This window comes from Hypanus sabinus, chromosome 7 (assembly GCF_030144855.1).
Source record: "Hypanus sabinus isolate sHypSab1 chromosome 7, sHypSab1.hap1, whole genome shotgun sequence".
NCBI lineage: Eukaryota > Metazoa > Chordata > Chondrichthyes > Myliobatiformes > Dasyatidae > Hypanus > Hypanus sabinus.
Window position 1 is genome coordinate 161548287 of NC_082712.1, and position 15500 is coordinate 161563786.

The following is a 15500-nucleotide window of genomic DNA, read 5'->3' on the forward strand; positions in this document are numbered from 1 at the left end:
CTCATTTTCACTATTTCTATGTTTTTGAAATTTTATTGAATTTTACCAAAATCCAATAATTGAATTCAAAGTATTATCAAAGTACGCATACGTTACCAAATACTACATTGAGATTCATTTACTTGCTAGTGTTTTCCACTTAAGTGAAGAAATACAATAGAATCTATGAAAACCCACACATAAACAAAGACTGACAAACAACCAAAAAAAAAGAATAATTGTGCAAATTTTTTAAAAACTGAGAACATGAGTTGTAAAAGTCCTTGAAAGCAAGTCTGTAGGTCATGGAATCAGTTCAGTGTTGAGGTGAGTGAAGTTATCCATGCTGTTTTAGGACCCAGATGGCTGTGGGGTAATAACTGTACCTGAACCTACAGGCGTGGGATCTAAGGCTTCTGTACTTGCTGCCTTGTGGTAGTACTGGGAAGAGAGAATGACCTGGAGGGTTGGGTCTTTGGTGATGGATGTTGCTATCTTGTGGCAGCACTTCTTGTAAATGGGCTCAATAGTCGGGAGGGCTTTGCCTGTGACTAGGCTGAATTCACCACTTTCTATGGACATCTCTTTTCCTGGGCATTGGTTCCAAATCAGGCCATGATATTCTCCACTGTACATACAGTATATAAAAGTCTGTCAACATTTTTTGGTGAATCTATGCAAATTTCTAACAAAATGTAGAGGCTCTATCATGCTTTCTTTGTGGTGGCATTTACACGTTGCTCCCAGGACAGATCCTCTGACGTATTCACCTTCAGGAACTTAAAGCTACTGGCTCTCTCCACCTTTGATTCCCAAATGAGTACTGACTCACTGACCTGTGATTTCTTCCTCCTGTAGTTAATAATCAGCACTTTGGTTTTGTTAACATTGAAAGAAGGATTGTTGTTGTGGCACCAGTCAACAGATTTTCAATCACTCTTCGATATGCCGATTTGTAACGCCTTTGATTCAACCAACAGTTATATTGCCATAAACTTAAATACAGCATTGGAACTGTATTTAGCCACACAATCATAGATAAAAAGTGAGTGATTCAGGAGTCTAAGCACACAGCCTTGTGGTGTACATGTGCTCGTGACGAGTGAGGAGGAGACATTTCCGTACTAACTGGGGATTGCCAGTGTGGAAAATAGGGATCCAGTTGCACAGAGATATTGAGACCTAATTTTTGGAGCTAAGTGATGAAATTTGAATGGATGATAGTGATGAATGATGAACTGCAGTTGATGAAGAGCATCCTGATGTATGCACCTTCATTGTCCAGGTGTTCCAGAGCTGCGTGAAGAGCGAATGAAATAGTATCTGCTCTTGACATATTGTGACAGTACTCAGATTGGAGCGGACCTCATTCAGGAGTTGATATGCTTCATGACTACCCTCTCGAAGCACTTAGTCATGGTGCATGTAAGTGCTACTGGATGATAAGTCATTGAGGCAAGTTGCCATATTATTCTTGGGCACAGAAATGACTGAAGCCTGTTTGATGCAGATGGACATCTCAGACTACCAAAGCAAGAGGGTGAAGATGCCCATAAACACTCCAGCCAGGTCTTCCATACTCTGGGTCAGACGGGTTCCATGGGATCACCCTCCTGTACAGTATCTTACTTCTGCCTTAGAGACAGACCACAGTGTCACTGGGGAGTGTGGGGGTTTGTGAGGTGTCTCCATGTTCTGTCAGTCAAAGGGAACATGAAAGGCATTGATTTCATTTGGGAGTGAAACCTTGTTATCTATGTTGCTTGGTTTCGCTTTGCTGGAGGACATGGCATTCAAGCTGTGCTACATGGGTCGAGCATCCTTCTGTGACTCATTTAGTCCAGAATTGCTCATTTGCATGTCAGATTGCCTTCCAGAGGTCAGGCCTAGACCTCTTTTACTTTCCTGAATGCCACTGATCTAGTCCTCAGCAGATTTTGAATCTTTGGATTCATCCAGGTCGTCTGGTTGGGCAAGACTCTGAATGATTTTACAAGGACACTCTTGTTTATCAGTGTCTTCATAAAGTCCATTACAACCATAGGGTATTCATTCAGATCCTCTGGTGAGTCCTTGAACGTTGCCCGGTCCATCGACTGAAAGCAGTCCTGAAGCTGCTCCTCTGCCTCCCATGACCTTTACCCTTCACTTTGTTGCCCTTACCTTTAGTGCCTCACTCTTCAGTTTCTAATAAGAGCTTATTCACTATATTCAATTTTGTTTCTTTGTGGAGTCCCTCTTCAACCACTTCATTTCAAACATTTGATTTATATTGAATATCCTTTATGTGCTGCCCCTTTCAGCACAGAAACTGACTTTGCTTCCACGAGTTCTCTTCATATTCTATTTGTTTAAATTCCACTTTTATTTCCATTATATTTCCTCAAATATTTTCTGTAACCTCTGTCCTTTCATACTGTATTGTGCTTTTCGTATTGTATAGTATATGAACAAGACTGTTCTCACATCCATTTTTATGATTATCTGTAAAATATCAAACTACATAATGGATTTACTTCTTTTATATAATTTTCCAGCTATTAAGAATAAATTAAGTGATAATTTCAATGTTTCATGAAGCACCACAGACAAATCATCTTCTGTTTTACTTCATTTATTGATATACTGTGACGTAATCATGGTGATTGGATTTAATCATAATAAATATAATATGACATTCTCCATACTTCAAAAAATGGTGGATGCAGCCCAGTCCATCTCAGGAAAAGCCCTTCCCACCATTGAGCACAACAGCAAGAAAACAGCATCCATCATTAAGGACTCCCACCTCTCAGGCCATGCTCTCTTCTCACTGCTTCCATCAGGTAGGAGATACAAGAGCCTTAGACCCCACACCACTTGGGTCAGGAATTGTTCTTACCCTTCAATTATCAGGCTCCTGAACCAGCATGGATAACTTCACTCACTACAACACTGAACTGATCACTAAACACATCCCATGTGACTTTCAAGAAATCTACAGCTCATGTTCTCAGTATTATTTATTTACTTATTTATTTATTATTATTTGTATTTACACAGTTGGTCTCCTTTTGCACATTGGTTTCTTGTCAGTCTTTAGTTTTCCATTGATTCTATTGTATTTCCTAGTTCTACTGCGAATGCCTGCAAGAAAATGAATCTCAGAGTAGTATATGGCGGCATATATTTACTTTGATATTTAAATTTAATTTGAACTTTGAACTTTAGAAGATTATCTGCTTCAGATCTTTTACTGTGTTTATCAGTACTTTGATTAAAAAGGGAAGAATCTTATATCCAGGTTTGATGATAGTTTAGGTGCTACAATGATCCGACAAGTTCTCTTCTTCTCATAGTCCAATATCACTGTAAATGCTAAAATGGGCAAGAATACACAGGTTAAACTTGTAGGACTTAAGATGTGCTGTGGAAATCATTAAAGGCGAGAGCAGATACAAAAAGAATTTTAAAAAAGGGTGAATAAAAGATATCCTTTATCAAAAGGAATTGGATCACCAAGTGGTAGAGGTCTTGGAGCTATTGTATGAAGCTGTGGTTAGAAACCATCTGCAGTTATTAAGCTTGCCTAAATAACATGAGAGCTGCAGCATTTTGAAGTTATGAGAAAAGACTGCATGTATTGCTTGAGAATGCACGCAGTGGTCACCTTATTAAGTACCCCCTGTGTAGAGTGGCCACTGAGTGTATGCTCATGGTCTGCTGCTGTAGCCCCTCTTGTTCAAGGTTCCATGCATTGTGCATTTAGAGATGCTCTTCTGCACACCTCTGTTATAACATGTGGTTATCTGAGTTACTATTGCCTTCTTGTCAGCTTGAACCATCCTGTCTGTTCTCCTCTGACCTCTCTCATTAACAAGGTGTTTTTGCCCCCAGAACTGCTGCTCACTGGATGTTTTGTTTTTGTTTTCTGAACCATTCTCTGCAAACTCTAGAGACTGTTGTGCACTAAAATCCCAGGAGATCAGCAGTTTCTGAAATATTCAAACCATCTAGCACCAAGAAGCAGATCGCATATCTTCCCTATTCTGATGTTTGTTCTGAACAAGAACCAAGCCTCTTTAGCATATCTGGGTGCTTTTATGCATTGAGTTGCTGCTGCATGATTAGCGAATTAGATATTTGCATTAACATGCCAGTGTGCAGGTGTACCTAATAAAGTGGCCACTCTGTGTACCAGAATTGAAGGTAGCATTTCTCAAGTGGAATTTGTTTTTAGGATTTCCTGCGTAAATCGGAGTCTATCACCCCTAATCCCACATGCCAAAGTCAATTGAAAAGTTCAGAGGTGCTTGGTAGCAGCATTTAATAATATGGAATCAAGCCCAGTAATTAAAGCTGACATACAAATCAGTTATCACCTAGTTGAATGTCAGAGTTAGCTAGAGGGCTGAAGACCTGCTTTCATCTTCCTAGAAGATGGGATAATAGAATTAGACAGACTGTGTGTAGAACATGAGACAGTGACAAAAATATTTTGTAGAAAAGATGAGTGTGCCTGCATAGAATTTTTAAAATTAGATAGGTTCTACTAGATAGATCTCAAAAGGTATCCATACTGCCTTTTTGCAGACATCCTCAAGAGTGCACATTCTAATCCTTAAAAAAAAGTATTTTCTTATGCAATGATTCCAACTAAATTAAATGACTGAAAGACCAATTATGTATTACATATCACTTAGACAGAAAAGTTTAATTAAGATCAATGTCATTTTAAAATGCCAGAGAGATGTTAGATATTTATTTGCAATGGAAAGTACTCAAGTTAAGCCAACAGTGTCGTTTGGAAAGGGTAACTTTGTACCACAAATTTTGAAAAGGGTTTGGATTCCATGGTGACAAATGATTAATGCACGAAAGAAGGCGCAACAACACCCTGGATACCAAATCCTCTAGACTGGGTGGATTGCAGCCACTTTGTGCCTGACCTGTTGTTTGGTCTCCCCGCAACAAACGGAAAGGGCTTTCCTCAGAGAATTCTTGGCGTTGCCATTTGTTACAAAATAAAAGAAAGGATTAATGCAGGTGTTTAAGCTGCAGATGGCCATCTCGACTGAGAAGGCCGCGTCCAGGTTGTAGATCATTTGGGTCTGATGGCTCCGGGTGGCTCTGGTGATGATGCAGATGTTTCTCATGAGGTGATAGGGCACATACATCAGGCTGAAAATGATCAGGACGGAATACATCAGATGGAACAGCTTTTTCTTTTGGGCGCTTTGCAGGTTGTGCTTTCTGAGTTCCTTGGTGCAGTTCCAGTAGCAGTAGCAGGTGGCCAGTAAGGGCAGGAGGAAGCCAGTGATCGTGCTGATTGCTGTGTAGGGCAACGACCTGTGAGTATCATAGGAGAAGATGTAGAGGGAGCAAATAGTTTTGTTGCTTGAGCAAGGGATGATGAAAGTCATGATGACTGAGGGGACGCTGACTATCAAGGCCGTTACCCAGATTCCAATACACACATACAAGGATTGCCGCATGTTTAGTAAGAAGAATGAATGCAGAGGATGGACAATGGCTAGGTAGCGGTCCAGGCTGATGCAAGTCACAAAGGAGATGCTGGAGTAGAAGCAAGCATGGTACATGCACCTTACGATCTTGCAAATGACACTGCCGAAAACCCACTGCAGCCCGGCAAAGTGGTAGTGGATGAGGAAGGGCAGGGTCAGCATCCACGTGGTGTCAGCCATTGTTAGGTTGCAGAGAAACAAGGTGCTGCGGTTCCAAGGTCTGGTCTGGCGGATCATGACAAACAGGACCAGACAGTTCAATGTCAGCCCGATGATTAAAACCAGCAGAAACGTCACTGGCACAACGTATACCTGAATGAAGAACAGAGCTTGGTCTTGAGCCAAAGAACAGAAAACAGAATGTCTTCCCTGCAAGAGAGGAATGAAAGACAGGTTGAAATCATAACTCCCCCCCCAAAAAAGGTAATGCAGTTATCTATAGCTTTTCACCACCTCAACATACCCCAGAGACTTCACAGCTACTATGGATGTGTAGAGCTGAAATGGCTGTTAGTGTAAGGGGAATGGAGCAGCCAATATGTGCGGTCCCAGAGCCAGCAGTGTGGTAAATGCGACTTTTACAATGATGGACAGACACTGAAGGTTACGCATCCAGGGAAGCGTCTGCTAGGGATGGAAGGTGACTAACATTCTTTGCTAAAATACATAATGCAACGTCAGTGACAATAATAACGCGCGGGGCAATTCTGGTGAAGCTAACAGGAGTCCCCAGTCTGCTTGTGCGCTCTAAACTGTGGAATGCTCACCAGAAATTATAGTTCGTTAATCGCCCACCCGCATGCAAAAAAAGGATGGTGTAAAAGAAACCGTCGGTATTTTTCGTTCGTGATTTACCCATATTTGAAGAATAACAACGCAGTCTGCATAAATTCGGGGAACACTCGCCTTTCAATTTCTTCGGAGTTTCGAGATGGCGGAGCGGGAAACAGGCAATTTAAAAAGTGTGAAAAAAAAGGGCCGATTGCGAGTGGAGGGTGGCAACATGACAGACTAGACCTTTTATACTTCGGATTTATTCCTTTTAACCGGCAATCCTTAAATATAACAGGTTCATTTTATTTATACCCAGCCCATCATTGGCCAAAAGACATAACTTTCCCGATATAGTGACCTTTTGGAGTTGTACCCACCATTGCTGCACAAGAGGCATTCTATAAGCCGACCACCATTTAGCGGTATCTGGAAGCCAAGCTTCAGTTCCATTGCACACGATAACCGAGGTCTGTTATCAAATTCTCGCACATGAATAAAAACACATTTTTTGTCAGGATTAAACGTCTCTGTTTATACTGTTCGATTTTCACAATTAAACTTCCAAAAAAGCAATGCCTTGGGAAAATGTCATTACAAGTTACCAATCTCTCCAATTAAAGAAATATTTGTCCTCTAGAGCCATGGAGAAGAACGCCTTTCTACCCTCGGAATTAAGACCATCGATAAAACAACGCCTCGTTCATAGGAAGAGGGGGAAATACATTAAATTACTCAGATTCGTTTTTGCTCACCTCCACATTTGCGACAGTCATAATCCAACGTTACCCTTCTTCCAAGTGAGGAGCTTTGGTCCCTGGCGCTCTCAGTTACTCTGTAAACAGTCAAGAGGCTTTTAGTCCTGTTTAATCCTTTTTCACCAGGTAACTCGGCTATGTGACCACCACAACAATTATTTCATTGTCTGGTTATTTCGTCGCCTTCCATGACATTTCCCTTGGCAAACATTGATACTGCTCTTAAAACCATTCAGGTTAGAACATATACAAAAGCAGGGGAAAAACTTTGTCAACAGAAATTAGCGCCAAGTGGGCGAGATTAATTGGTGCATTCAGCAAGAATAGACACGTTCAAGTCCAATCCTAAATGGATCAAGAAAATGCTATTGACAGGCATAAAATGCGAAATTCCGAGTAATGATGTATAACGCTGTGTTTTATTTCATAAGACTATCACGTAACCTTTGGACAGGTGTTGAAAGAGGAGACGACCCCCGACATAATTTCTTGGGACTGAAATGACTTCCCATTTTTTTTAGCTTTCATCTGCCATTTGCCAAGTGTATAGCAAGAGTTTTCAATTGCAGCCTGTTGCTTCCTTTCAGTTCCCCCAGTTTCCATAGGTCTGGTGGTCTGAGGTAAAGAGGTGAGTGGGACAGGATTATGGAGTTTGAATCTGAGGATATCCTTCAGGTGGCAGCTATTGCACTCAGTGGCCACTGTATCTGGAAATGTCTGAGCTGACGTTCAGGAAAATAACATTAATCATAATATTAAAGGTTGTACACCTCCCTGGTGCACCTGCGCACCTGCTTGTTAATATGAATATCTAACCAGCCAATCATGTGGAAGCAATACAATGCATAAAATCATGCAGACATGGTCAAGAGGTTCAGACGTATGACCATGGACTCGGTGTTAAATTTGGAATCTGATATTTGTAAGGCCCAATTTAATAAAGAATCAGTGGTAGCAGTCTCCTTTGATATAGAGAAAGCTTATGATATGTTATAGAAGCAAGGGTTGCTGCTTACACTGGAAAAAGATAGGAATAGGTGGAAGAACGTTGAAATGGATTGAAGATTTTTTGTGAGACAGGAAGATGTAAGTTAAGGTGGGAACAACATTCTCTCAGGAGTATGAAATAGAGAATGGGGCTCCACAGGGGAGTATGAGTAGTCCACTCCTTTTTAATATTATGATTAATAATATCCTCTTAAATGTTAACTCAGAATTTCCAGATGCAAATGATGGAGCACAGCGGAAGAGAGGCAGGAATATAAATTCCATGACTAGGAAAATGCAGGCAGCTACTGATGAAGTAGAGGAATGGGAATGTTGGTGGGGTTTTCTTTATCTGTTGCAAAGAGTCAAGTTATTTATTTTTCTAGAAGGAACATTACACACACACTATCTTAAGTTACATGGTAAATCTCTTAAACAAGAGTCGATGGTAAAGTTTCTAGGTATGTAGGTGGGCACATGGCTAACGTGGCAGGTGCATATGAATGAAATTCTAAATAAATGTAAAAAATCTTAGTGTGCTCAGGTGCTTAGTTAGATGCAATTGGGGTATGGGTAGGCAGTCACTTAAACAAATATTGTTTTAATCAGAACTAGTTTTGATTTTGGATGTGGTGCTTATGGGTCAGCTTCACCAGCAGCTTAAATTCTCTTGATAAAGTTCAACCTCATATGTTGAGATTATGTTGTGATGCCATTACTCATCCCCAATTTTGCCATTAGTTGTAGAAATATGTGAAGTATCTGTACATCTATGTGGGTTATATTTATTAATGGTTTATTGGGTTAATGTAAGAGGGCATAAGGTTGGTCATCCAATATCGGCAGTAATAGTAGAGAGCTGGAAGCACTGCATTCATAAGGTCTTGTCATGGTCTGGTCCATGAACTCCGCATTCCAGTTCATGGTCCGGTCCATCATAGTCTGTCCTGTCCCTAACTCTGGTCCAGTCCAGTTCCTAGTATGTCAGTATCTGTTTTACATTTGGGTCTGCTCCCTGTGCCCCTGTTAAGACAGGTATTTAGTTTATAGTGGTTAGGAAATGAATGGGTGTTTAATGTGGATTGAAGTCCTGGAGTGCCCCTTTCTATTGCTCCTCCATGGTTTTTCCCTTTGCCTATGGTTGATTTAAGCCTTCAAAAAAAATTCAAAATTAAGAATGATTGTATATTAGTGGCACAGGAAGCTCAGCAATATATGCAAGGCTGATATGATGCTTCTTACATACAGTATTTACACATTGGTCCTTCAGATGTTCCTATTTGTGTTCCAAAGTTGAGAAAAGATTCTGACAAAGTATCAAATGTTCATGTCTGAGATAGTTGCTATCATTTTAGGTTGGTATGGGTTGAGGAAGTACACCTGATTATGTACTTCTGTGCTTGGATTCACTCTTAGTTTGAACATACAGTATATTTATATTATACAGTATATTGCAGTAAACAGGCTTGTCAAATTGTAGGGCAGACATTATTCTTGGGATTGGACAACATCTGTTCAGACTGCAGGGTTTAGGCTTGTGTATGCATTTCTAAAGGGTCCCTGCCCATGTTGGGGTTGAAGGAAATGAGGTGGTAACTTTCTAGCCAAGCATTCGCTTAAAATTAAAGGTGTATATGTAGTGCATAAAGTGGAGGCTAAAGCCATAATTAAAAAGGTCTGTTCAATCACCGTGGCAAAAGGAGTTGGGATAAGAAAAAAAAAGGATAGCATTTATATAAAATTTGGAGGATGGTAGGAATTTAACTGGGCAATGGGTATAAATAGAAGGGAGAAGTTATACATACTTACATATTGGACATACTAAGTTGAATAATTCCTTGTTCAGAATTGTATGCATTCTATTACTGTAGTACTACAAAACTATAGTAGCTCTTAATAGTTATCGATGGAAGATAATGTGTTCTTTTGATTGACTATATCTCAGAACACAGCGGCCACTTCATTAAATACAAGCTGTTTAGGATACTGTGCTATTTAATTAGAGCAGAAGACTGTTGCTGAACATCTTCTAACTAGTGTCAGTCGTATATGTCATGAGGCTGTTTAGACAATATATTGTGCTTAAAATGAACAGTTTTAAAATGTCACTTGCATGCTTGTTTTTAAAAAGCAGCAATTTTTGTCACAGATTGTTAGTGTGTAATAAAAAAAGTATGACAATTCAGAACTGTTGTTTTCTCACTGTGGTTTCAAGCATCCCGGCTTGGAGATGCCAGAAAAGTCCGGGAGTGAAGGGGAACCAATTTCATGTTCATTACTTCAAGTTAAGAAATACAAAGAATTTGAAGGTATCAGCAATCATTTTGAATGTTATAATTAACATGAAGATTTGGAGGATGTAATTGTTGAAAGCACTATTTGAAGGCAGTCTGCTATCTGCACTAGGTGTCTGTTTTTGTTCACTTACAGTTGATCAAAAGAATGTGGCATCCTCCATTAGGAACTAATACAGGGTTTATTGTGCAGTAGTAGTATTAATGAATCTGTATTTCATTTAAATACATAATTTGGTACTCAGTTAAATGGTATTTTGTCTTTGTCATACCTTAACTATTTCCATAAAACTTTGGCTAATTGAGGGAATTGCTTTATTGGGCCAAAATGTAATGGTCCATCGAACATTCAAAAGGTCTTACTTAGGCTTCACTGGCCAGATATTAACTGGTGCCTGCTTGAGACAGGGTCTTGCCACACCTCGTCTCTCCCAGCTTTAGTGTATTCTTCCTTGCCATTGAAATCCCCTCAAATCACATCTAACCCAGTTGTGCTCTCCACCCTCAATTTTTAATCAATCTCACTGCCGCTATAAGTTCACATCAGCTTCAGTTTTGGGTCCCATTCACAGAGACCATCTATTTCTTCCCTCCACACTCGATTCCATTTTTTTAGAAAATGGGTTTTGGACAGGCTTCTGTGTATTAAGGATTGGTAATATACTTGGTAATACACTGGTAATATATTTGATAGTTTTGATAACCTGTGCAGTAAATATGGCCTTGCGCATAATCATTTTTAAAATATCTGCAGATTTGCCACTTTGTCAAGGAAAAATTTCCCTCTTTTCCTGATCTACCACCTGCTATGTTGTGGGGAAAAACTCACTCTTTAATAATAAAGGGCTGATCTCTGTTCTATACTCTCAACTGATGTCTTTGGAAGTTCAAGATTTAAACAAAACTAAGCCTAGGTGGTAGCATGACCTTGGTATGGATCTGGCTGAGGAGTATTGGGCAAAAGCATTGAATAGGGTTCATTCCTCATCATGTGCTAGACTGGGGCTCATACAATTTAAAGTTTTACACAGGGTACATTTAAGTAAAGCCAGGCTTGCTGACATATATCCCAGGACAGACGCTGGCTGTGACAGGTTTTCCTTCTCTCCGGCTGGTTTAGTGCGTGCATTTTGGTCTTGCCCTCGGCTTGATGGCTATTGGGCACTGTTTTTTGAAATTATCAGTGAGGTTTTGGGTGTGACACTGAGACCTTGCCCGCTTATAGCTGTATTGGTGTGGCAGATGTTGCTTTGGGTTTAAATGCAAACCAGTCGGATATTGTTGCATTTACATCGCTTTTGGCCCGTAGGAGAATCTTGCTGGTCTGGAAATCTGCCACTCCCCCATCTGCTGCCTCTTGGTTAGAGGATGTCATGTTTGTTTCTGAAATTAGAAAAGATTAAATTTACTGAGGGGGTCTGTGGAAAAAGTTCTATTCAAAATGGGGACCTTGTCATATTTTGGGAGTCTTAAGGAATTACCTACTAGTTGAGGGTATTTGATTGTACTTGGGAAGTTGCCCCCCTTTAGCATGTGAGGTTTACCTCACAGGGTGGCTGATGAATTGTAATGAGTATATTCTGGATTATCTGACATGTTGTGGATGTGTGTGGGCCTTCAGCTTGAAGTAGTGTGAGGGTATGGCTGTGAAATGTCTGTACTAGTATTTGTGAAATGTTGTATTGTAAATGCATTAGCTGCCATGGTATGTTTGGGCAGGGAGGGTGAGGGGAGGTTTGTTTAGGGGTAAGATGTTAAAGCAAAATGGAGGAAAATGTATTCTGTATTGTGTCATTCCTTCAATAAAAATATATTTTAAAATGATGTAATGGTCTGTCTCCCAATTAACCAAAATCTACTGTGTGTATATAAGAATAAAAATAGTTTGAGTTCACAAGAGTCAGATTTTGAACTAAATGTCCTATTTCTAATGCAGCCCTATAATTTCATCTTGGGACCTCGCTGTTTTTGTTCTTTACTAAGCAATAGCAATTTCACTTTTATTTTTCTGCTTTTCTGCATAATGATTCTCACAACATCACAACAATGACTACAGCTATTAGAGTGTCATGACTATAAAACAACCTTAAGGTTATTAATCCACTGGATAACCAGAACTTTTGCAGATGCTTTAATTATTAAATAGAAGATTGACAGGACCATTTCCAGTTTTCTGCAGTGAGTGGTATTGCAATAAAAGACATAATTGCTTTGATTTTTCAACTGTATTTAATGACAGTAATTTTGGCACTTCAATGCACTTAAGTTAAAAGCAGAGCAATATTCGGTGCTATACACTCCAACTTGAGAAATAACTTTTGCTGAGATTCCCCAGCATTTGTGCTGGAAGAATCTCTGCTTGACTTTAGTGCCTGGCATGCTAGAATGAAGACATTTATGAGGGGTTTCTGCCAGCATATTAGGACTGAGTTATGGAAAGAGGCTGGGCAGTTTGAGTCATTTTTTTATTAGCGTGTAGGGGAATGAGGTAATTTTATGGAGGAGTTTTAAAAGTCTGAGGGTCAAAGATGGAATGAATGCACAATCTTTTTACAGGGTTGGAGAAACAAGGGAATAAGTATATGGAGATATTTAATAGGAATCTGAGGGGAAAATTTTCACCCAGGGGGTGGTTCTGTGGAATTTGCAGTAAGGCAAGGATAGAGTGCAGACAGCCCAGGCAGGAAAGGCTCTTGAGAGAATAACAACCCTTGGCACAGAAAGAGTCTGGAGATGAGATAAGCAAGCCAATGCGCACACAGCAACCAAGGGACAATTGTTTCACTAACTTCAAAGTACATTGTCATCTTGTAGCTTCTATTGACTTTCAACACCTGTATTGTGAATGAGGTTTGTTCTTGCAACAAACATATGTAATTTAACAAATGGTCAATATCTGTAACTCAAGCAAACACGAGGAATGATGGTAAGAAATTCAGATTTCGAATCTCTTGGTATCTTTCCTTTCCATTAGTCCTGACAAAGAGTCTCAGCCCAAAACGTCAACAGTGCTTCTCCTTATAGATGCTGCCTGGCCTGCTGTGTTCCACCAGCATTTTGTGTGTTGCTTGAATATCTGTAACTGATAAGTCAATGCTGTATAGTCTGGTGTACTGACCTCTACCTTGCTGAGGCACAGTGACAACTCACTGATACCACTTCTTTGTAAGCGGAACAAGTGCTACACCTGCCCTTACACTTCCTCCCTCACCACCATTCAGGGCCCCAGACAGTCCTTCCAGTTGAGGCAACACTTCACCTGTGAGTCGGCTGGTGTGGTATACTGCGTCCAGTGCTCCCTATGTGGCCTTTTATATATTGGTGAGACCTGACGCAGACTGGGAGACCAGTTTGCTGAACACCTACGCTCTGTCTGCCAGAGAAAGCAGGATCTCCTAGTGGCCATTCATTTTAATTCCACGTCCCGTTCCCATTCTGATATGTCTATCCATGGCCTCCTGTACTGTCAAGATGAAGCCACACTCAGGTTGGAGGAACAACACTTTGCATTCTGTCTGGGTAGCCTCCAACCTGATGGCATAAACATTGATTTCTCTAACTTCCATTAATGTCCCTCCTCCCCTTCTTACCCCATCCCTGATTTATTTATTCCCCTTTTTTCTCTTTCTGCCCATCACCCTTTGCCTGTTCTCTATCTCCCTCTGGTGCTCTCCCCTCCCCCTTTCTTTGTCCCTAGGCCTCCTGTCCCATGATCCTTTCCCTTCTCCATCTCTATCTCTTTTGTCAATCACCTTTCCAGCTCTTAGCTTCATCCCACCCCCTCCTGTCTTCTATCATTTTGTATTTCCCCCTCCCCCTCCTACTTTCAAATCTCACTATCTTTTCTTTCAGTTCATCCTGATGAAGGGTCTCAGCCCAAAACGTCGACAGTGCTTCTTCCTATACATGCTGCCTGGCCTGCTGTGTTCCACCAGCATTTTGTGTGTGTTGCTTGAATTTCCAGCATCTGTAGATTTCCTCACATTTGCTGTATAAAATAGCATTTTTCTGTCCTGGTTCCAGAACAATGGTGCTACAGGCCATGCTGTTCTCCTTGTGCACAAGTAAACTGAGTTGTAAGTGTGTGTGTTCTGGGTCCAGTTATTTAATTATTGGCAATGACTATTCGTATATGGTGTATGCTGCCAGAGGATTTGGTTGATACAAATTTGCTAACAATATTTAAAATATACTTGGAGAGGCACATGAATAGGAAAAATGTGGAGGGTTTTGGGCCAAACCTAGGCATACAACTGGCTTAGATGGGTGTCTTGGTTGACATGGATGATTTAGGCTGAGGAGCCTGTTTCTGTGCTCTGACTTGTGTTAACCTTTCTATCAGCTTCTTTGGTATTTGGATGGTTGTAGCTAACACAGGAATAGGGAAAGTTCTGTTTCATTTGAAATAAATATTGCAATTTAGTTTAACTTTTAAAATTATTTGTTTTTTTAAGTGTTCAGCCTGAGTACATAGGCTTTAAATTTTGTATTGTGAAAGTTTATATTAAAAAAGGCACATGTAAGGCAGGGTTATGGAGGGCTATGGTCCAGGTGCAGGTCAATGGAAGTAGGCAATTTAAATTGTTTGGCATGGACTAGATGGACTGAATGGTCTGCTTCTGTGCTGTACTTTTCTATGGCTCCATTTCTTTCTTCAGAAACACTTAGTTCCAAATAGCTTTGACAGGTGGCAGTGCTGGAGTTGATCTTTCCCACATGTCAAAGATTTCAGAAGCATTTCAGGGACAAAGTTTCTCCAATGAGATGAAGGATTTGCCCACACTGAGGCCTTGCTGCTGGTTTCAGGACACTTCAGACTAGCAAGATAAATACTCTGCTTCTTGAACAGATGGAGCCATTGAGTTACGGCACAGCAACAGACCATTCAGCCCATCTAGTCCATGGCAAACTGATTTTCTACCTTGTTCCATCTATCAGCAAACAGACCAGATCTCCCCAAACCCCTTCCATCCTTGTACCTATCCAAACTTTTCTTAAATGTAAGAATTGAACATCCACCATTTCTGCAGGCAGTTTATTCCATACTTGCACCATCCTCTGAGTGAAGTTTCTCCTCAGAATTCCCTAACCCTCAAAATCTTGTATCTCTGTAAGATATCCCATCATTCTCTTGCGCTCAAGGGAATAGTCCTAGCTTATTCAACCTTCCCCAATAATTCTGCTCCTCAAATCCCAGCAACATCTTT

The 15500-nt window shown here is 40.4% G+C and overlaps 1 protein-coding gene across 1 annotated transcript; it reads right to left on the reverse strand.

Moving 5' to 3' along the window:
* Positions 1 to 4871: 4871 nt before the first annotated feature.
* Positions 4872 to 5663, reverse strand: LOC132397563 (2-oxoglutarate receptor 1-like). Its single transcript, XM_059976382.1, has one exon. It carries the CDS (start codon positions 5661 to 5663, stop codon positions 4872 to 4874), a length of 792 nt encoding a protein of 263 aa, XP_059832365.1.
* Positions 5664 to 15500: the final 9837 nt, after the last annotated feature.

Bases quoted from the DNA above. Each gene is read 5' to 3' on its own strand.
- LOC132397563 (XM_059976382.1), bottom strand. From the start codon at position 5,663: ATGGCTGACACCACGTGGATGCTGACCCTGCCCTTCCTCATCCACTAC.